At 45.1% G+C, this 24,442-nt stretch overlaps 1 protein-coding gene across 1 annotated transcript in view; it reads left to right on the top strand.

The window, feature by feature from the left end:
* The window catches only part of LOC311243918 (metabotropic glutamate receptor 4-like), a gene marked incomplete at both ends in the record, with an annotated part of 366,879 nt that overhangs the window by 188,998 nt on the left and 153,439 nt on the right, over nt 1-24,442 (top strand). The window contains 2 exons of the mRNA XM_084333304.1: nt 624-778; nt 2,567-2,707. Of these exons, the coding sequence (XP_084189430.1) occupies nt 624-778; nt 2,567-2,707 (296 nt within the window). The remainder of the gene's footprint in view (nt 1-623; nt 779-2,566; nt 2,708-24,442) is intronic.

Raw genomic sequence — 24,442 nt, forward strand, 5'->3', positions numbered from 1 at the left:
GAAAGAAACGACTGTAGCACTGGCTAGAGTAGAATATGGTAATGCAGAGCGATCTTACGTTACTGTGGTAACAGGAATACACAACTCCTGCTAGCTAGCAGCTGCCTGCCAGCTGTAGCTAGCCCGAGGCACACAACTCATGACAGAAGTAGCCTATTTTCAGCTCATCAGGAGCAATTAGGGGTTAGGTGTCTTGCTCAAGGACACTTTGACATGCTGTCCGGGAGGAGTGGGAATCGAACCAGGAACCTTCCAATTACCAGACGACCGCTCTACCTCATAATCCACTGTCGCCCCCCAGTAAAAAAAAAAAGAATAAAGACCAAACAAAAAATAAATAAATGCAATAATGCAAAATAATTGGTAGAAATGTAGTGCACATCTTTTAGTAATAAATAGATAAAATGTGGTGTAGTATTATTAACCCTTTCACTACAATACTATCAAATGGTTAAACCTTTCACTGCGATAATACAGAAGGTTAACCCTTTCACTACCACACTACATAATGTTAACCCTTTCATTACCGCAGTACAGGAAAGGTTAATGTGCTAGTGAAAGGGTTAAAGTGTTTAAAGTGTCTACACGTGAATCACCCAGCGATCTCCTTCACTGATCCACAGGCGGCTTCTCCATGCGGCGAAGAAGGCCAACCAGACGGGCCACTTCATCTGGGTGGGATCAGACAGCTGGGGCTCTAAGATCGCTCCCATCCTGAACCAGGAAGAGATGGCAGAGGGCGCCGTCACCATCCTGCCCAAACGGCAGTCCATCAGAGGTATTCCAGTCGTGTTCTGTCTCCAGGCAGACCAAAATGTCTGCACCATGTGTTTCAGTTTGTAAACAAAACACTGTTAATGGGTTTTAGACAAACATAATTATTCCATCGCTTTACTGCACAGTGATGGCATATGGTAGCAATAGTCTCTCGTTGATGGCCGCTTGTAAGCTTGTGAATGTCACTCCATGGTGCAGTAGAGAAACTATGGCTGACCAAGATACACAGATGCAGTGTTGTAGTACTCGAGTTCGAGCCATGGACTGATTTCCAGGACTTGTGACTCGACTTGGACTTGAGAACTGATGACTTGGACTTGGACTCGAGCATTGACTGCATTCGGACTCAGAAGGTGCAGACGAGGACTCAGACTTGTTCATTGATAAATACAGTTAGTTATAAAAAAGAATTATAAATCATTTGGCGTAAGATGTTGATGGCTAGTGCATTTGTTTGGCTATTGTGTTACAAAGTAAATAAACTTTATGTTTAATGTAGACCTTTTTTTATTTGTATGTCGGCTCTTTGACTGCCAGAGTGGAGTGGACTCAACCTTGATGACTTGGACTCGGACTCGGACTATGGTAACGACTCGGACTTGACTCTGGCTCTTTTTTGGTGACTCGGACTTGGACTCTGAGCCGAACACTGAGGACTCTCGACTCGGACTTGAGATTTAGTGACTCGACTACAACACTGCACAGATGTATGAATTGGTCCGTTTATACAGAGGTTCAAGTCAGTGACTTCCAGAAGTAAAATTGCTTTGTTAGTTTAAAAACTAGAATGAATTAATAAAAACTACAACTTTATAGCATGGTTCATTAATGGATATTATTACCATTTAACAACAAATCTGCAAGTACCCCCATGAAAAGAGTTCCCTTTATTTCCCTCCATTGGATTACATGAATCTTTTTTATTTTTCTCATGCCTATTACAGATTATATTCAATGGGGATTAAACCTTTAGTGATGTTATTTTTCACATGCAAATAAGGTTTTTATATACAGGTACATGCATAATTAGAGTGAAACTGGTGGTGAGAATTTCGATCAATGCTGTGTGAAAATAACAAACAATACTGTATGATAGCAATGTACAATAACACTGTATATACATATATATGTGTGTATATATATATATATATAATATTGTATTGTCATTGTCAAAATTAAGTTGGCATATAAGAGTTAAGTTGGCAAAGTAACAGTAAAGTGCATAGCAGTATACAGTGTAATATGCTGAGCTAATGTATGTACAGTAGTATTAAATACAGTGGTACAAGTATACACTAGCCAGTGGTATAACTAATACTGTAAGAGTAGGTATTGAATATATTCAGATATATATAAAAGTATATATACAGTATATTGTCTACAGTGTAGAGTGTGGGTATATATATCAAGTTCAAGTTTCTTTATTAGTTGTCATAAAAAAAATACAGAATCCTTTTCTATTAAATGCTTTTTTCTGTTATGAGCTCCTGGGAGTGTGCTACTGTAGATAAAAAATAGATAAAAAGTATAAAATAGAAAGTCAAAAGTGATATATATGAAATACTGTACATACATTAGCTCAGCATATTACACTGTATACTGCTATGCACTCTGGTTAGATGACAACTTCCTTTTGTTGTACTATACTCATGCTGTGCAATGACAATACAATTCCATCTAATATAATCTTCATGGAGACTTATGGCCATCTCAAAATACAACATTTTCTCTGTAGAAGATCTACTGGGAACGTCAAAGTCCAACAGTGCTTTTCATTGATTTCTTTTAGGATTTGATCGTTATTTCGTCAGCCGAACACTGGAAAACAACAGAAGGAATATTTGGTTTGCCGAGTTCTGGGAGAACAACTTCCAATGCAAACTCAGTCGACACGCTCTGAAGAAAGGGTCTGGTATCAAGAAATGCACCAGTAAGTACAGGACGTCTTAATAATAGTACATTTAAAATGCAATGGATGATGGCCTTGCTATGCTGTAATTATACTGTATATATACAGGTGTGTGTGTGTGTGTGTGTGTGTGTGTGTGTGTGTGTGTGTGTGTGTGTGTGTGTGTGTGTGTGTGTGTGTGTGTGTGTGTGTGTGTGTGTCAAGGATGATGGCTTTGTAACTATCCTGTATATATACAGTATTGAGTGTGTGTGTGTGTGTGTGTGCGTGATATGATATGATACATTTATTCATGTTGCGCCCCTCAACCAATAGTTACATCGGCCCGGGGCGCACCCCGGGGAAAAAAGAAAGACAGAAAAGAGAGGAACAATACGAAAACAGGAAAGAATACATGCAGGCCAACCAAGCAGATAGAGAACTGACAGACATAATACACCAGTCATACTACAACACAACACGATAGGTTATGTAGATAACCTAGTTATATTAGTATTGGCTGAGCGTCCCGCTCTGAGCCTTATGAGATACCCCTTATCTCCTATGATACCTATTGTATCTCCAACGAAACAACTACATGCACCCCACCTGTATGGGGCCCCGCCCCTATGGTGGCACCGCCCATATAACCGTGACTCTGGTCACCAAAACACCCTTCCTCGCCAAATCCCGTCCCAGGAAAAGATCCCTCAAGAGGGAACTCAGGGCCGCGCAGAGCGGGACGCTCAGCCAATACTAATATAACTAGGTTATCTACATAACCTATCGTTATATATCGTATTTGCTTTCGCGTCCCGCTCTGAGCCTTATGAGATATGGGGAAGAGCGGACGCGAGACCCGACAAATGTACCCCCTGATGACCCGTAAGCCCACATCAAGGGGTGCGGGGAGCCCTGTCACCCCATCCTTCCTAATGAAGGGGGGGCGCAGTCAACTCCACCTGAATGCGAACAAGAGGGAACTAGAACCCCTTGAACACACCGTACAGGCGGAACCACGTGTGACTCAACACACTGTGGCCCATACGCATACACTCCTGCTACCCGACCAAAGGACGGGAAGCAGGAAAGGCCACAGACCCCAGAACCGCCTGGGAGAAAGAACCCCCGGTCATGTCCATGAGGTAAAACCTTACAAAGGGACCCGGGGAGGACCATGAAGCTGCAGCACAGATGTCCTCCACCGAGGCCCCACCCAGGAGAGCGGCAGAAGCAGCCACACCACGAGTGGAGTGCGCCCTGACGCCCCCAGGGGGATCCTGCCCAGCCAACGTGTAGCAGAGGGTAATGCCCTCGCACAACCAATGGGACAGGCGCTGCTCCGACAGTGCCTTACCAGCACGAGCCCCACCGTAACAGACAAAAAGCTGGTCGGTAACCCTGAAGTCCTGAGTACGGCTGAGGTAAATCCCCAAGCACGGACTGGACATGACAGGTGAAGGCCCGCAGCTAACTCACTAGTGTGAGGAGGACGACGAAACGCCTGAACCACAATATCCCGGGAGCGGAAGGAACTCCGGATATTCTTAGGCACGAAAGCAGGATTAGGTCGCAGAGTGGCACCGCAATTGGTCCGAAAAGACAGGCACTCTGGACGTACAGAGAGAGCACAGAGCTCACCTACGCGTTTAGCGGAAGTGACAGCCAGTAGCAACGCGGTCTTGAAGGACAGCTGTCCCAACGGCGCCTGCTCGAGCGGCTCAAACGGGGCCAAGGACAACCGACCGAGGACCAATTGAAGATCCCAAGTCGGAGCCAAGGAGCGTTGCACCGGCTTAACGCGTCGAGCGCCAAGCAGGAAACGCTTCACAAGAGGGTGGCTGAACAAGACATCCCTTCAAACCCCTCATGATAGGAGGATATAGCTGCTGCATATACCCTCACCGTCGAAGCCGACAGTCTATCAAGGAGAGACTGGAGGTAACTAAGGACAGCATACAGGGGGCAGGAGACTGAGTCCCGGCCCCCCGCCTTACACCACACTTGGAACATACGTCATCTGCCCGCGTAAGCGCGACAGTGGAGGGAGCATGCGCATTCCAGATGGTAACACCATCAGGATCAAGAACCTGCGCCCCTCAACGTACCCGTCCCAACAACTGACCTAACAGATGTATGGAGAAGAATCCCTGGCGGCACGGCATCGGTCCCAGACCCGCCTGGCCATGTCCAGACGTAATCCTCACCCGTCAGGATGAGGACCGCCCCGCGACAGTACACCTGCACCCACATTCTCCCTGCCGGGGACGTGGGGAGCCCTCAGGCCGCGCAGATGGAGGACGCCCATAGCCAGCCGCCCGCCGCCTGGTGCAGACAGGGGAAGCGTACTCCTCCCTGTCTGTCGATACACGACACTGACGTCGTATCGTCCGTCCTGATCAACACCATTTGTGGACCAGAAGGACCGCTTTCAACACCAACACATTGAACGTAGCGCAGACCGGGCAGCATGGTTTGCCAGCTGCCCCCTACTGCGTTGGCCCGACCCGTCACCAGCGAGGGAGGCGTCGGTGAAAACGCGACGTGAGACAGTGCCGTAACCGTCCTAGGACGGAACCTCCCGAGCGTGTTGACAACACGCTCTGAGATGGATGCCCATAGCCCTCCAACCGTTGACTGGGAAGAGGAGTACTCAACATCCAGTCTACAGCAACCCCAGGCTGGTAGAGACCTGCCTGGTACGAGACCTGACGATCCACCTTGACCGCGAAGGACCAGAACGTCATCAGGGCAGAACACTCCGTAACTCCTGACGACGCAGAGGCCCCAGTGCGGCCTCCACACACTTGGTGAAGATGCGGGGAGCCAGAGAAAACCGAACGGCAGCCTCTGGTACTCATACGCTAACCCTGCAAAGGAAGCGTAGGTAAGCCCTAGGATGGAAGATCGGAGATGCGCATACGCATCCTACAGGTCTATGGAGGAGAACCAGACCCTCACCTGACAGTGTTCAACAGGTAGGAGATGATCCAAAAAATGCTGAACCTTCCCATGGGACAGGTCCAGCCTGGGTCTTACACCCCTCCCTCCCGACTTCTCAGGCAGAGAACACCGGGAGGAGAACGCCACGACGATGGCTTGCTTCGTCCACAGAGATTGGATCTCGTTGACCAGAGCTGTCACTGCTGGAGACCCAGACAATAGGGTCTGTACCAAACCTGAAAACGGGTGGGGTTGTGTAAACACAAGTCCCCGCCTCAGCGTTCTCTCCATCCACCTCGACATATGGTACTGCCGTAGTCATATGTGACAACACTCCCAACGCACCCGCCGTCACGTGGCACAGGTCCGCCAGGAACTGTAGATAGTTGGCCCGGTCCCCCCGCTGTGCGTAGCCAACCCTGGAACCGTGCGAGCAGCGCGTTCCGTGTCGGAACATCTGACCCTGACACCACCCACGAGGCAATCGCACCCAAGGGGGAACCCCGACAGAAAGGGCCGGTCTGATATGGGGGGCTTCCGATGAAAAAAGCCCCCCCACTGAACACCACTCCAGAACATGCTGAGGAGTTGTTCTGCAGCCGGACATGCAAGGTGTAAGGCCCCCATGGGTTCCTACACACCGTAGCCCTGCAGTGATATTACCACCACCCCAAATCATGTGAGCTGCGACCATTTGCCAAAATTTCAGGAGTGGGAGGCACCAACATGATACCTGGCCTGGCGAAGGCGAGGCCGGGGAAGCCCGCACTGTGTGCCTCAAAAGGTTTCGAGCCCCCCTGCTGACAACACTTAAGTTGACAGACGTAACACCAGGCTCAACCAACACAGTTCAAGGTGTGGGAGCCGCTTGACAGCACAACATTCTCATGGACAGACCCAGGCTCAGCCATACTGGGTGTCAGCCCCTGTCCCCATGAGAAGCGAAAGGGGGGCCGCCCGCGCATCAACGACGGCACGCGGCCCGCAGCCAAAGGAAACAATCAGAGCCCACTTTTTCCGCTGGTGTTGGGGAAGGGAGTGATCGGAGAGCGGGCTGCTCGCGGCAGGACGGTGACGGCTTGTTTGTTGAAGCCGAACCCATCCTACATGGCCGATCCCTCGGCCGCCAAGGCTGTCGGCCTTGTGGACACCTGTCGAATCAACGCCCAGGATACCTCCGGCGGGGGAAAACATGGCCGCCATGACGAGGCCGTGCTCTCTCCTCTTCTGGCTGCGTGGTGTGAGGCGGTGTAGGGCCTAGGACAATACCGCCTGCGCTCCAGCAGAAGACCAAAATCCCCTGCGGAGAGGGGAACCCTGAGCGGTTATAGCTTGCGGCTGGGTCAAAGCTAATAACGTCAACAACCTCGCGCGATGTGTCGACGTCGGCTGGCCCTCAAGGCCCCGCCACCAGACACAATTTTTTTAATAGAAAAAAACAGCAATTCGAACACAGTTCTAATCGTTGCCAATTCCATACCGTGGCGGTACAAGCTTTAACAGCCCACCAGCCACTCGCCAGGCCGACCCACCCATGGCGTCGGCCGGGCGGGGCACTGTTTCAATATGTCAAAAACAAAGGACTGATGTTAACACGAAGCACCAGTGGTGGTTGCAAACAGCAACTTCCACTGTGGTGTGCACCATGAAAAGGGTTAAAAGGATTAAAGAACTAAACCACAAAATACTGTAGAATGAGCAAACCCATACACACAACGTTAAGGGGAGGCGGACCAGAGCGAACTAGTCCCGCCTTCATTCAAAATATTCACAACAGCACACCAGCCCTAGCTTAGCCCATTTACCAAAAAAGGTAAACAAAGCCCCCCCCGCACTACTCCCCCAGTATACCGATTGACCGTCAGTATGAATGGTTGAGAGGAGAGAAAACTGTAGCAAGACAGACCTTCTCATAGCAGAGTGACAGAACGAAACAATAGCCCACTACACAGGGCCGCCTCAGGGGGTGGGGGGCCTCGCGTTTAAATTTGCCCAGGGCCTCACATTTCTCCCAGGCCCTGCCCCTATACTACTACAGCCTAGCGTGAAGCGATGTGGGACCCAGATCAACAACGCCTGCGCACAGACACGCAACATGTTTACCATGTCGGCTGGACCCATGGCCCCACTACCCGACGCCAATGTGGATAGGAACTAGCCAGCTGAGCCATAACCTGCCGTTAAGTCCCATCCTGCAGTAATATAGCTCTACTGCTACACCGCTGAGCTCACGCATCGCCCCAGATGGGGACACCGTTCCATAGACCCCGCCGGAACACAAGGTAACATACCTGGCTAGGATACCTAGCCACGGCCTACCCTGTTGTCAACCCATTTACCCGAAAAAAGGTAAATAGGACTCAGCAAAAAAAACCACAACAGCTACCGACTGACCTTCATTGATGAACCGGGCAAGAGGAGGGAGAAGTGACAACATCTCACGGCGGAGACATTAGAACAGCGTAGCAGTTAGCAGTAGCAATAGCATGTGGCATTAGCGATAGCATGTAGCATAGCATTAGATGTTTAGTAGCACGCCCAAGACAGCTTGGAAACCGTTCCCTGCAGTGAACGTTCACCAAACCATCCTGCCCCCGGCGCCAACACACAACATGGTTGTGTAACAAAACAAACCAGCATTACTAACACTAATACCCATGCCTGAAGACACAGGGCCTACCTGAGTACAAGCTCGCCCGACAGCCAATCTTGTACAGCTGAACCTCGATCTGCTGTCATTAGATGAGGAACATCAACATAGGCCCGTCGTGTCGCCGAAAACATGCGTCGAAGATGCCAGGGGCCAGCAACCTCCGGTAAGCTTTCAACATTATGACTCTGATCTTTTTCATCCTGCTAGTTAACGTATGGTGCACGCAGCCAGTACGCTGGGACGAAAATAGAGGAAGGGTGTTTTGGTGACCAGAGTCACGGTTATATGGGCGGTGCCACCATAGGGGCGGGGCCCCATACAGGTGGGGTGCATGTAGTTGTTTCGTTGGAGATACAATAGGTATCATAGGAGATAAGGGGTATCTCATAAGGCTCAGAGCGGGACGCGAAAGCAAATACGATATATAACTAGCTCATGGAATTTTGCATGGCGATAAGGTCGGTTTTGAGCATGGCCTTAAAAGTATGTAGAGTGCTTGCAGATTTTAAGTTTAGTGGGAGTTTGTTCCAGAGGTTTCGGCGCTGCGACTGCAGTCTTGTGTGTGTGATTTTAAGGCAGATTTGACTGTTTGATCTGAGGGATCTGGAGCTGGCTGATTGGACCAAGAGTTCCTTTATGTAGGCTGGGGCGAGACCGTTTATGTATGTGAACATGAGGATCTTGAAATGAATGTGTTGTTTTACTGGGAGCCAGTGTAGGGATGCAAGGACTGAGGAGATGTGGTCCCTCATCCTGGTGCCCGACACCATGCATGTGTGTGCGTGCAGTACATTGGATTAAATAACCTCTCCTCCATGGCAAATACATTTCCAGTCAGGTGAATAAGAACTAACATCCTCTCGGACACTGTAATGGGCGTAGACTCCTCTAATTTCATTATCCAAAATTGAATGTCTCCATTACTCTATGTTGGCAAGTTCAATTTGCAATGTAGTACAGTAACAATCACACGAGACAGTGCCATTACACAAGCTGAAGCCATAATCAATACTAAATCCAATAAGCACATTAGAGACAAGCTTTCGGGGTCATTAAAACCACCGGGCACTCCCAGACCTGTCTCTCTCTCCTCTCACGCAGCTGTGTTCTCTCATTGGACCTTGCATTCAAAGTAGCCCAAGACCTACTGCTCGCTGTTTGAAGTTGGCTGTTTTCCAAGTAAATCGACTGAAATCTCTGCGCTGAAAATGATAACCGATATCACTCTGGCACACAGGTATGTGGATATATCATCATTTATATCCCCGGATGACATTCTCAGGGATATTATGGATTCACCGTGACCACCGCTACGCTACGCTATGGCGGCTGTGGCAAATCGTTGGTGTGAATGCAATAACTTGGATAGCTTTATTCAGAATATTTTTGTATTTGCCACAAACATTCATTCCCAGTAGAGAAAGAACCCTGTGGATCTTGGTGACTTTGTGACCTTGTTATGAATAGTATATCCAGAGATGCGGCTCCTCCACGGACCTACAGTATGAAGTCCGCCATTTTAAATGTTTTAAAAACGTTTTCTTCCCCCTACTCTTCCCTCTAGCCTAATTCTCACCAAACATGCTGTGTGGCATCTGGGTACCAACATCTCCCTCCTAAACCTGCAGGCCATTTCGAAAAAATACCTGAACATTAACTCGCATCGGTTTGTGATAGATTATTAGTTACTGGGTATTTCAAAGTACCTCATATTTGGTACCATTTTGAACCCAACAACTAGGGCTTTCCAATGATATGAAATATGTGTATGATCAATATTATTTGTTATTATTATTCATATGTAGTTGCAATCGAACTTGTTGAACTTAAACTTTAAGATACAAATAAATTGTCAAGCACTTTCCTTACTTGGTATTAGAATTGTTGTATATGGAATGTAGACAATCTTGTTGGCAATATAGAACAGTTGACAGGTTAGAAATAGCATCTATGGTTCAAAAGTTATGAATTAATGAATGAAACTAGATTAACTGCGTGCAGGGCTCATAAATCCTGGGAAGCGAATAATTCCATTCTCGAAGTCAACTTCCGGTATGTTGTTGCTAGGCAACTGCGGCGTGGGGGAAACATGCACGCCGCCGTGTACATTGTGTACGGTTCATTTAGTGCAGAAACGGATCGGAAAAGCGGCAAATTAAACACAATCAAGGGTAATTTTCTTCAGTGCATCACGATGCCAAAGAGCTGCTGTGTTACGCTTTGTACTAGTAATACCATAATCAAAAATCCAAATCGAAAGTTTTATATAATACCAGTTGAGGCATCACGGATAGCTGGCGGCTATCAAGAGGGCACATGTAGACTCAGACGGGAGAGTCGATCAAAGCAGACCCTGGCCCCCAAGTCAAATCATACGTATGTCTGCTCTACCCATAAGGAACAAATATGTATATCGTAAATTAAGTTTTATTGGCTGTGAGGCTGTAAACAGCAGAGAAATGTTAGCTGCTAGCTACTTCACCATATAACGTTAGTCCATTCTCTTCAAGTAGCCTACATGCCTTTTCTTCCGCCTTAGAATCACCTGAAAGGCTTTCGAAATAGTGAAATGCCATGTTGGCCTCAATATTTTCAAAACAAATGATATGAAAAGGTTATGAAATGAACAAGAATGTGATAAAATATGTTATAAAAACGGAGCTCAACGCATACATTTGATTGTAGAAATCCGTTTGTTTTCCACCATACCAAGATGGCGGCGGGCTTGTGACATCAGAGTGTCTTCGAGAATGACCGCACGCTCTGGGGCTTTAGTCAAAAGACGCAAACATTTTTCAGGGGGTCTTATATAATCCCTGTGATGACTTGCGGAGTGATATTACCGTCGGTTTACCATATATGGAATAGGGAAGAGCCCATGTAAAAAATTTCTGCATCCGCGCTAAACTGCCTGAATGGGAGTGGTCTACCTGGCAACAGGCTCTAGTCAGCGCAGACACTGATTTAGCGCTAGGAAGTTAAAGGTGTCATTTACATAATTGATAGGTCAAACCATATGACCAATTTAATTTTGGAAGAACGCATGGTAAACAGGAAGTGATGCATTACTTGTGAACGCATTGACCGATTTGCACCAAACTTACAATATGGGCCATTCTACCGAATTGGTTGAAAGTCAGGCTGGAAATATTTTGAAATGTTTTAGGTTTTATTCCCAAAACTTTGTCAGAATATATATTGTACCATATCTAAAGTACATATATCTAGTGAGCGTACCGTACATTTTTATATTGTATTTTCAGAATATTTTGGAATGTTTTTCCTCTCCCAAAAATGTTCACTACCGAAACATAGTAATACACTCTAGTAAAAAAGTTTGTGTAAGATTTGTGAGATTGTGTTTCCTTCCCTTCTCTAAAGAGTATTTCTTTTCTGAAGGTTTTCACAATTAAATCAATGAAAATGAAATGTTTACCAAATTTCAAAGTTCAATTGATACAATTAATCAAAATCTAAATGCAATCTTTCTCTGTAAAATGAATAACACTGATCATATTGATTTCAGAGTTAATGATTGATGAAATTGAACATAACATTTTAGTTTATAACTCAATATACTTAATTTTTTTACAAAACACCCAGTGTTTCGGTAGTGACTGCATAATACATAAAAACTGAATATTGAGCATAAAACCCCCCAAAGAATACCTTATTGAAGAGATGTGTTCCATTCTTAAAGTTACACACAGATTTTCTGATTTTGGAACACATTTATTTCAAAATGATGGGATTTAACTACTTATCATTCCATTTTGTCACTACCGAAATGATCACATCACTACGGAACTTTACCATAATTTTTCGGTAGTGACTGTTTCGGTAGTGACCATTCTGGCTAACTTTGAGCATAACTAAATAATGCTAGCAAGCACATGGCTAGTATACACATCTTTGAAGAGGTGTACACACATAAAAACATAATATTCTGCATGAAACCCCAAAAAAGTTTACTTAATTGGTGACAAAAGTATGGGATTTAGCTACTTACCATGCAGCCATGAGGGACAGGGAGGCAGTGTCAATGCCTGGTCAAAAATGCAGGGGTGTGGCTAAAAACCAGGCTCAGCCAATGGACTAAAACTCCTGTGTTTCGGTAGTGACATGAAAACTAGGGACAAGGTTTTTTGAGTATAGTTTTTTAATAACTAAATCGTTCAATTTCTGTTTAAACTTAATCATGAAGATCTTTGAAATTACACCATTGAACTAAATCTAAAACATTTACATGTCAGGGTTTGGGACAGCTACTTCCCAATAGTAAGTACCCTATAAATGATGATTTTGTATATATTTAGCTCATCACAATATAATTTAATGCCTTGGGTTTAAATAGATCATAACATATTCTTAGTAAATATCTATGTCTGAATACTTAATTGTTTTGTTAAATAGTTTTTCTTGTTGTGGGACTGCACTTTGAACTAATTCGGTAGAATGCCCCATATAGCAAGGAGGCCTGTGAAGTTCTGAGTAGGGATGGGTACCGAATTAGGTACTTTTAAGGGTACCGACCGAATCACGTCGGTACTACTGAGTACCGATTCACGCGAGATCCGTCGGTGCCACATTTCGGTACTGTAAAAAAATAAAGTATAATTTTTTTTAACTTAATTATTTTATTAAATGTCTTTGTCCGACGAGGTGAATGTTTAGTTTACCGCTAAACGAAACCTATGAAGTGTGCCGCATGTTCACGTCAACATTCACACGCACAATATACGCTTACCTAGGATTTGACTTGATTCAACAACAAAGCAGTCGGGGGAAATGACAAGCCGAAAACGTCGCAAGTGTTGTTACACTTTACAAAGCTAGATGCAGACAACGCTCGCTGCAATATTATATATGATAATAAAAAGTTTGGATTTTTTTTTTTTTACAACTGGGATAGGTAGATAAAATGTTTATAGACTAAAGTACCGAAAAAAGGTACCGTTGGGTACCGGTATCATTTCACAGGTACCAGTACCGGTACCGGTTCAAATGTGAAAGGTACCCAACCCTAGTTCTGAGGCCTTTGATAATGATATTTGAAATGTGCTGTTACTTTGTGATATCCTATATGTTATGCAGACTAGAATCAGTCTAGGGGTATTCAGGTTAGCAATCCAAGCTCCAGCCCTACACTACAAGACAAATCACTTTTGTTAAACTCTTGTTTGAAGTTGTTGAAATGGTCCAACTTCTCAACATCTTTCTGTTCACTGCTAAAATGACATGACGTAGGCCTACCGTCGCCCATGAGAACAATAGTAGATTTCAGTCTATGTTTATTTGCCGGCTGTGATATGAAGCGAGCAATGTGCAGCGGTACTTCTACAGCTGGGACCCAGCAAGGTGGAGGGTAGGTACTTAACAGCTGGGAACCAGCAAGGTGGAGGGTAGGAAGTTCTAAAGCTGGGACCCAGCAAGGTGGAGGGTAGGTACTTAACAGCTGGGACCCAGTAAGGTGGAGGGTACAGTAGGTACTTCTACAGCAGGGACCCAGCAATGTGGAGGGTAGGTTATTCTATAGCTGGGACCCAGCAAGGTGGAGGGTAGGTACTTCTACAGCAGGGACCCAGCAAGGTGGAGGGTAGGTACTTAACAGCTGGGACCCAGTAAGGTGGAGGGTAGGTACTTCTACAGCTGGGACCCAGCAAGGTGGAGGGTAGGTACTTAACAGCAGGGACCCAGCAAGGTGGAGGGTAGGTACTTCTACAGCCGGGACCCAGCAAGGTGGAGGGTAGGAAGTACTACAGCCGGGACCCAGCAAGGTGGAGGGTAGGAAGTGCTACAGCCGGGACCCAGCAAGGTGGAGGGTAGGTAGTGCTACAGCCGGGACCCAGCAAGGTGGAGGGTAGGTAGTGCTACAGCCGGGACCCAGCAAGGTGGAGGGTAGGAAGTGCTACAGCCGGGACCCAGCAAGGTGGAGGGTAGGTAGTGCTACAGCCGGGACCCAGCAAGGTGGAGGGTAGGTAGTCCTACAGCCGGGACCCAGCAAGGTGGAGGGTAGGAAGTGCTACAGCCGGGACCCAGCAAGGTGGAGGGTAGGTAGGTACAGTAGGCTACATCTACAGCCGGGACCCAGCAAGGTGGAGGGTAGGTAGCAGGTAGCAAGGTGGAGGGTAGGTTCTTCTACAGCTGGGACCCAACAAGGTGGAGGGTAGGTAGGTACAGTAGGCTACATCTACAGCTGGGACCCAGCAAGGTGGAGGTCTAGTATGTTTTTGGTTCTTCTGCGAGGTTAAACGTTGGAAGCAAAACTGTATCTATATTATCTTAGCTTGAAAGTAGATGCTTCATCTGAGTGCTTGTCTGTAGTATGTACTGTTGTTTGATGAAACGCCAAAGAAAACAGTATACATGTGTGCCTCTAACTGTGAAGCTGTGTCATCTAGCCAAATATGGTGGGTGTTGGGACAGCTGGGATGAGCCTCGGAGGGCTTTCCCACTAGGCATCCGGGGTCGAATCCGAGCATGATTGCCCCAAAAGTAGTGTAATGAGAACGTTGCGTTGCGTCGCCGGTGACGCTGATTCGCTCCATGCCGGGACCACTTGAAAATGTGGTTTTGGGAGCAAATCAGCAATCCCCGGCGACGGAACGACCGCAAATGTGCAAACAACTGTACCAAAACACGGAAGAGGCTTGCTGTAACAAGTGGTTTTGTTGGTGCTAACCTACTTGCCCGAATAGAGTTGTAGTCATACTTAAATGTTTGAATAATTATTATTTAGGTCAGTTTGGGATTGTGAGTCTGTAAAACCTGCTCCAACGAGGGAAGCTGTGTTTCAATTCAGCCGAGCGCTTACGTCTCTCTCTCTCTCTCTCTCTCTCTCTCTCTCTCTCTCTCTCTCTCTCTCTCTCTCTCTCTCTCTCTCTCTCTCTCTCTCTCTCTCTCTCTCTCTCTCTCTCTCTCTCTCTCTCTCTCTCTCTCTCTCTCTCTCTCTCTCTCTCTCTCTCTCTCTCTCTCTCTCTCTCTCTCTCCCTCTCTCTCTGGACAGCAGCCTGCACCTTAAGGTGGTATTGAGAGGGCACATTATATTGTATCATAAGATATAATGTGCCCTCTCAATACCACCTTAAGGCTCTCTTCACTCTCCCACGCTTCTCTCTTCCTCCAAACATAACAACAAACACACCGCTCCGTCTCTGTGTGTGTGTGTGTGTGCGTGCGTGTTGGGCGAGTGTGTGTCTGTGAGGGGGAGAGACGATAGAGAAGCGCTGCCGGTAAAGCATGTCACTCTATCTCATTTGATCCCGAAATGCTTTAATCCGAGAGCAAAGAGGTATTGAAGCGCCAGCTATAGCAAACCAACTAAGTGCACACCGCCACCTGCTGTATTGGGGTGTTGCTCCCTCAAGTGTGCTCTGGGACGAAATGAGATGGGTAGTGAGGAAGCTGGCCAGCCGGGGAGTGGGGAGGGGGGACTATCGTTCTCGAGGACGGAACGGACCAACCAATCCTAATGAGAAAACACCCTCAAATACAAGTAAGGTTTTATCATGGCAGCCTGAGAATGTCCTTGTGAATTGCTACCGGTACTTCTGAAGGGATTAGTATATAATGTCACTTTGATAATGCAAAACAATAAATGTTTGCTACCCCTCCCCCAATTTAGTCGTTATGCCAATTCCCTTCCTGGTCGTTGCGCTGCCCTACTGTCTGTGCGGGGAAGGTGTAGACTACCACGTGCCTCCTCCGATACATGTGGAATCGCCAGCTGCTTCTTTTCACCTGCCAGCGAGGAGTTTCACTGAGAGAGCGAGGTTCACCCTATCTCCTCCAGATCTCCTTCTCCAGATCCCCTCCCCAGATCCCCTCCTCCAGATCCCCTTCCCAGATCCCCTCCTCCAGATCCCCTCCCCAGATCCCCTCCTCCAGATCCCCTCCTCCAGATCCCCTCCTCCAGATCCCCTCCTCCAGATCCCCTCCTCCAGATCCCTCTCCCCAGATCCCCTCCCCAGATCCCCTCCTCCAGATCCCCTCCTCCAGATCCCCTTCCCAGATCCCTCTCCCCAGATCCCCTCCCCAGATCCCCTCCCCAGATCCCCTCCTCCAGATCCCCCTCCCCAGATCCCCTCCCCAGATCCCCTCCTCCAGATCCCCTCCCCAGATCCCCTCCTCCAGATCCCCTCCTCCAGATCCCCTCCTCCAGATCCCCTCCCCAGATCCCCTCCTCCAGATCCCCTCCTCCAGATCCCCTCCCCAGATCCCCTCTCCCCAGATCCCCTCCTCCAGATCCCCTTCCCAGATCCCCTCCTCCAGATCCCCTCCTCCAGATCCCCTTCCCAGATCCCTCTCCCCAGATCCCCTCCTCCAGATCCCCTTCCCAGATCCCCTCCTCCAGATCCCCTCCTCCAGATCCCTCTCCCCAGATCCCCTCCTCCAGATCCCCTCCTCCAGATCCCCTCCTCCAGATCCCCTCTCCCCAGATCCCCTCCTCCAGATCCCCTTCCCAGATCCCCTCCCCAGATCCCCTCCTCCAGATCCCCTACTGCAGCAACCAGGATTCATACCCCTGGCCTCCCACCTGCGAGCAGCACTGCCAATTGTGTTTGAAAAGGGAATTGAACCCGGGTCTCTGTGGTGGTAGGCGAGTGCCCCTGCAAATCAATTTTTACTACTCTTTCTGCCGTGGAAACTTGATTGCACTAGAATACATTGATTGGAGTTACTTTTATTAATCCCATATGGATTAGTTTATTGCTCGTGAAGGGCGTTTTGTGTGCAAGCAGATGCACAGAAATCACATCACCTCAGTTTTTACTAAACCCCATAGAATCACACGATTTCATTCAGTCGCTATGTAAACAGAATGTCTTGTGGGGGTGGACTGATATTAGGTTCATCGATCGACTTTACAGTCACTACAACAGAAAAGATTTAGATGGAAATGGTTTGCCGATCCAAACATCATATCAAACATGAGTTTCATAGGCCAGTTACGGACTGGGTAACCTAGATATACCATACAGTAGTGCACAGTCAATCAATGAGTTTCATAAGCCTTGCGCTATTGCAGTGGTTCCCAAACGTTTTCATTAATTTCACGCCCCACACTTCACCACTGCAATAGCGCAAGGCTTATGAAACTCATTGACGGAATGGTTGCAAACCGTACATGAAAAGTTATGAGTTCCGTAGGCTCCTTACAGATATAACTGGGAGACTGACAATGACACTATGTAACAACCCATCATCTACACTCACAGCACACATCCACACGTACACACTCACTTTAAATAAACACTCACCTTAACACCCACTTTACTCACTTTAGACACTTTAACACACTTTATATTTATTAGTAAAGAGATTTGCACTACAATTCATACCTCATTGCACCGTACCCTAAGTTTGTACCTCATCCCATTTCTGCATTGTACCTCGCTGTTACTCTTTTTACTCTGTATTGTATGTATATTGACTGAATACTTATTTTTTTTTCGTACTTTTGACTTTTTCTATTTTATACTTTGTATCTATTTTTATCTAGCACACTCCCAGGGGCTCATACAGAATTTTTTTTTTCATGATCAAGTATTCTGTATTTTACTATGAGAATTAATAAACAAACTTGAAACTTGAGACCTAGATAGAACTCATTGTAATGTTTCATACAAAGTGTGAACATGGATTGAATTAGATTGGTGTGAGGATAGTGAGAGGATGCATGCTGGTTAGATAACGCACTTTATTTTTCTCAACATGTGTTACATCTTCAATCAAAACTATTTTGGAACCCTAGGGGGACAGTGACTCGGGAGGCAGAGCAGTCATCTGGTAAAAGTGCTTTGGATAAAAGTGCTATATAAATGGCACCATTTACCCTAGAACTAGTGCAGTGTCCCCTAGTGGAACCCTAGAACTAGTGCAGTGCCGATTCAGGGTGTGGCCGTTGGGGTGTGGCCATTCGGAACAGGGCGATTGCTTGGCCCCCGTAAGTGCTGCTTGCAGTGTAAATTAGTTTCAACCGCTCATGCAATCGGCACTGCACTCCTCTGGGTTCTCAGCAATACACCCACCGAGCATGAAGTGGTTCTCGAGATGCAGTACAGTATGTGGAGGACAGACACACACTATAGCACCACCAAGACATTGGAAGGACGGATAGATACACACTATAGCACCACCAGGGTATTGGAAAGACGGATAGATACACACTATACTAGCACCACCAGGGTATTGGAAGGACGGATAGATACACACTAAAGCACCACCAGGGTATTGGAAGGATGGATAGATACACACTATAGCACCACCAAGGTATTGGAAGGATGGATAGACACACTATTTTTTTTCTTACATTTTTGTCATTTAGCTGACGCTTTTATCCAAAGCGACTTACAAGTTCTGTACGACAAGTCATCAGGAAGGGCACAACTCTATCAGCTGAGAAACAATGTTCATCAAAGTGTTGAGTGCTACAGTGTAGGTTAGTATATTAGGACAAGTGTATGACAGTAAGGTTAGTTCTTTTTTATTATTATATATATATTGTTTATATTGATTGAAGAAGTGTGTCTTTAGTCGACGGCAAAAAGATTGGACGGGTTTCGGCTGTCCTATAACTGTGGTGGGAAGTTCGTTCCACCATTGTGGGGCAAGGACCGAGAATAGGCGGCTTGACTTAATTTTGGTATCAAGGCAAGAATGACTTGTTGGAACACACACGTCAAGATCTTAAATAGAGTGAACATCTGATCTCAGCGCTTGCGGTGTGGTAGAATTTAATGAATTCATTTGCGTTTAGTTTCATATCTCTTGTCAAGCTGTCGGCAGGCATTTGCTCACATCATTTTGCAATCAGCCGGCTGTGCTGGAACAGCTTGTAGCTCCGTAGTCCACTACAAACGTAATGCTGAGAACCCGACAACCATATGCTGCCGGTGTTCTGCTGTAGTGCGCTATAAATAAAAAAAAAATGTAAAAACCAAGATCCCCAAAAAAAAATTGTGATTTGTGCGTGTATAATACATTTTTTTAATAGGTGGTTATTAATTTTCAGCAAAGGAAAGTGAACAGGATAATGCAATTCCATTGTTTCATTTCGCTCATTCGGCTAAATATGTTGAAGCGTTGTTCTTGTTATATTCATTCAACAAGAGATCTCCAAAATATGATCATGTGCCTTAGGAAAGTGAATAAATAAATACAATAGATGGAACATCAACGTGAGATTACGTTATCAGGATTTACATCTTCTTGTATCCATGTAATATGACTCTTTGTCTGTGAGAGATATAAAGTTGAATGTAGACTTTTCCCTTGCTTTTTTCTTATCTTCTCTTCCACCCTTCTCTCTCCCCCGCTCTCTGATTCTGTGCTCTCTCTCTCCCCCTCCCTCTCTCTCTCTTCTCTCTCCTCTTCCACCCTTCTCGTACTCCTCCCCCCTTATCCAATTCTGTATCACTCTGTATCATTTAATTCTACTAACTGTATGGATCCCTACTGTAATACATGATCCTATTGAACTATAGAAATTGTCTCCTAATCTTTCTGTTATTAATTTCAACATCGGTATTAAAATGTCTATTTCCTCAGACCACAACTCTTGATTTCCCATCAAACACATCATTATACAAACAGCCAACGCTAACCAATTAAACTGAGGCTTAATTGTAAGCTTTATTAACCTCTTAACAAAGCTGTGCCCCTTGGCAAAACACAGATGCTTCTAAAAAACTAAATGAAAAAGCCCATCCTCTCAAGGTTTCCAGAGAGCGTGTTTTATTTGTTTCACGCTTCCTGTGTACCTTTCATCGGTTGTCATGGTGGCTGCTCCCCCCTCCCTTTAATGGCCCCAAGAGCATTGTCATTTTTATTTTTATAATCATTCTTCTCAGAGCACTTTACTACCGCTATCACCACTCATCATCCGTCATCCACACTCTACGTCATCTCTGACATAGAGCACTGTGTTATTTACCAACTTCACTGTGTTCGGTCGTGTGTGAGTGTGTGTGTGTATGTGTGTGTGTGTGTGTGTGTGTGTGTGTGTGTGTGTGTGTGTGTGTGTGTGTGTGTGTGTGTGTGTGTGTGTGTGTGTGTGTGTGTGTGTGTGTGTGTGTGTGTGTGTGTGTGTGTGTGTGTGTGTGTGTGTGTGTGTGTGTGTGTGTGTGTGTGTGTGTGTGTGTGTGTGTGTGTGTGTGTGTGTGTGTGTGTGTGTGTGTGTGTGTGTGTGTGTGTGTGTGTTAGGGTTGCACGATAGACCGTTACTAGAAACGTATCGCGATACCCAGCTGTTAAAAACGGTTCAATACTCCATTTGATTAGTATTGAAACTTTTTTAATAATAGCCTGATTTTCTATGAGTTGAGTGCATGCGTGGCCGGAGCAGTGAGTCACTGTGTATTTGTTTATTTGTTTATTTATGGATCCCCATTAGTCTACACCCATGGGTGAAAGACTATTCTTCCTGGGGTCCGAACACATAACTTACAACATTACAGTACATTACATTACAGTAATACAAAAACAATAAAAACATAAGAAACATCTTAGCCTAAGCACATTCTCAACATCTTCAAAATCTCACAGAAAAAATAAAACACACAAAGGTTCCAAAGTTTAAAGCTAATGTCCCTCTAAAATTATAAACACTCTCTCTAGCCATGACATTTTTTTTGAGTGTTGCTTGGTAATTAGTTTTTTATTGCCAAAAACATAATTTGTGCAGATTTGAATTTGATTAAGACCATGAATTTTAATGTTTGACTCCTTACAAACAGACTATTTGTGTGATCTAAATATCTACCATGATGTACTATCCGTATGGCTCTTTTTTGCATTGTCCATATCTTTTGTAAGTTGCTTTTATAAGTATTGCCCCAGGTTTCAACACAATATGATAGATATGGTACAATGAGTGTGCAATATAATGTATATAGAGTTTTCTGATTCAGGATATATCTAGTCTTGCCCAGTATACCAATACTTCTCGCTAACTTTGAACACAAATATTTTATATGGGGTTTCACGCAGAGTTTGTGGTCTATTAAGACCCCTAAAAACTTGTTTGTATATACTCTCTCAATTTTTACATTATCAATCTTCAGTTGAGGATCAGTGTTTATTTTACAATTTCCAAATATCATGAAGTTGTTTTTTTTTCAAATTGAGTGATAACTTACATTTTGTGTCGAACCAACCTTTTAATTTGTCCATTTCTATGTTTGCCACTTCTAAAAGCTGCTGAAGGTCATCCCCTGAACATAAAATGTGTGTGTCATCCGCAAAGACACACATTTCAGTATGTCAGATACTTTACATATATCATTTATGTATGAAATGAACAATTTGGGTCCCAATACTGACCCCTGTGGAACACCACAGGTAATGTTTAAGCATTGTGACTTGTGCTGACCCATCAGAACAAATTGCTGCCTGTTACTAATATAGCTTTTCAGCCAGTCTAGAGCAACCCCTCTGACACCAAACCTGTCCATCTTTTTCAGTAAAATCTCATGATCTATTGTATCAAAAGCTTTTTTTTAGGTCAATGAATATTCCTAATACATATTTCTTTCTCTCTATACCGTCCGTTATTTCCTCTACAAGCTTCATTAATGCCATGGAGGTAGATCTAGCTGTTCTAAAACCATACTGTCTGTCCATTAGGAGATTATGTTTTTCAATGAAAGTGTCTAATCTTGCAACATATAGTTTTTCGAGTATCTTTGAGAACTGTGATAGCAGGGATACCGGTCTATAATAACTCTAAGCCAAGACAGAGCGGCATGCATTCCCTCAACACTGCTCCTCACAGAGCGAGCTGAAGTTTCTCCAGATCCCACTTTGAAGCGCTCAACCAAATTGTTGGGCAGTAGTCCAAGTGGGATAGGACTAAAGCTTTTAACATTAGTTTAACTGTCTTTTTACTCAATAGATGAGCACACCAGTCAGATCGTTGAAATACTCCTTCTCATTTTAGCCACTATGTTATTAATGTGCCTTGACCAAGCAAGCTTTTCATCAATAATCACACCCAACAACTTGGCCTCTCTAACCTGCTCAATAGCAGCACCATTCAACACAATATGTAGTTCCTTAATTTATTTCTAGAGGCCAGCATGATAGTCTTTGTTTTTTAAACATTTTACTTTAACTTGTTTTCAGTAACCCAATTAGAAACCAGCATTAACTCTTGTTGGAGCAACGTATTAACATTGGTTCTTCTTTCTCTGCAGAGACATACATTGTCGTGTCATCCGCATACATTTCCATGCATGCATTATTCAATACATATTGGTAAATCATTAACAAAAATTGAATAGAGCAAAGGACCAAGGCAACTTCCTTGGGGGACTCCACATTGTAGGGTTTCCATATCTGAAAGTGTCCCATTAATGTCCCACTGTAAGTGTGTGTGTGAGAAAGAGAGAGAGCACGCTTTGCGTAGTGGGCCTGTCAACAGTGTCGACTGAGCGTAGGGGAAATAGTCACAGACATCATAATACAACATTTCTGAATGGACGTTTGGATTAAACCAAGTTGTATGCAGTGATGAACTGTCTTTCCCAGTGGAACACAAGCTACTTAGCATTCCACAGGTCGCGCTGTGCACACTTAGCTTGCGTTAGATAGCATTGTTGATAAGGAGTCGTCTGCCAACAAAGGCGTTGTTTCAACAAATGTATTCACAAAATGTTTTATAATCGGTATCGTGATACAGTACGTATCGAAGTAAACATGTTGGTATCATGACAACACGTGTGTGTGTGTGTGTGTGTGTGTGTGTGTGTGTGTGTGTGTGTGTGTGTGTGTGTGTGTGTGTGTGTGTGTGTGTGTGTGTGTGTGTGTGTGTGTGTGTGTGTGTGTGTGTGTGTGTGTGTGTGTGTGTGTGTGTGTGTGTGTGTGTGTGTGTTCGCCATAAATGTAACGTGAAAAGTAAAGCAAACGGCTGGGTCAATGAGCCTAATATTCTTGGTGCACATGATCCCGAAGAGTGTACTACTAATGAGTCGGTCGCAGTCAACCAGCACCTGCTAATGGGTCTGATCTTTTAGCTCAGCTGGTTAGTTAATCTGTATCACTGTAGCTTTAGCAACTTTGAATATCATGCTTTCAGCCATATTTGCTAGCTAGATCTGAGATGACTCTGTGACTTATAAGGTAATACTTGGCTGTAGGAATATTTTGAAGTTTTTTGACAATTTTGTATATTTCTGCAGCTTTTTTTTAGGATGAGCAATTGATATCTCAACATATTTTTCCTTAGAAATGTCTAAGGGGGTGTGTACAGTAGCTGTTGCCTTTTATTTACATTCAAGTTCAAGTTTCAAGTTTTGTTTTATTTGTCACGTAAGTACATGTACATTACAGTGAAATGCTTGGTTCTGTATGAGCCCCCTGAGAATGTGCTTCATACAGTAAAAATAAGTAAAAAGAATAAAGTCCACCCACTATACAAACTAAAGTACAATTTAAAGTACAAAATGAATATTTAATGGCCCATTCCTGTCACAATAAGCACATGTATAAGACTTAAAGACTAGGGGTGCTTGGTTGGTTATCAAACAAAAAACAAGGATATAGTATATAGTATATAGTAACCGTGACTGTCCCTGCTGAAGTGATCCCTACCATTACAGTATTCAATCTTTATGGCTTGCTGCTAAAGGAGTGTAATACAGCTTACATCATCAAAACAAGTCTAGTCTGAAGTAGTGGGTATACTGTGACTTTATGCAATCTCAGCCAAATCTGAGACAGGATGACACACTGCTGCCTCCACGCAGAGGAGTCCGTTTCAGCTTCAATTTATTTGTTAGAGAGGGACAACGTACATTAATAAGGAACATTTTATGAAATATTATGTAAATGTCACCAAATGCTAGTTTACATTGGCAGTCCCCCTGCCAGCCCTGCTGCCGTGTGGCTGCTCTAACCTGTTAACGTTAGGTTATGACTATAACCAAGTTCTGTTAGTATAGCGACGCTCGGCGTCACTCTCTGCACTGTCCTCGCACACGTGCACGCGCACTGAATAAAGACCACAATGTACCTTTAATCCCAATATTTGTCTGACCACACCCCTATCAGCTTACCCATATAAGCAGGGGTGGGGCCACCCACTCGCCTCCTTCCCAAGCTTTCACCACAAGGCGAGATCAAGGGCTGCAGCGGCGTCGGATGCCGAGCGTCGCTATACTAACAGAACTTGGTTATAGTCA

Source organism: Notolepis coatsorum (genome assembly GCF_963971535.1).
Source record: "Notolepis coatsorum genome assembly, chromosome: 17".
NCBI classification, from domain to species: Eukaryota; Metazoa; Chordata; class Actinopteri; order Aulopiformes; family Paralepididae; genus Notolepis; species Notolepis coatsorum.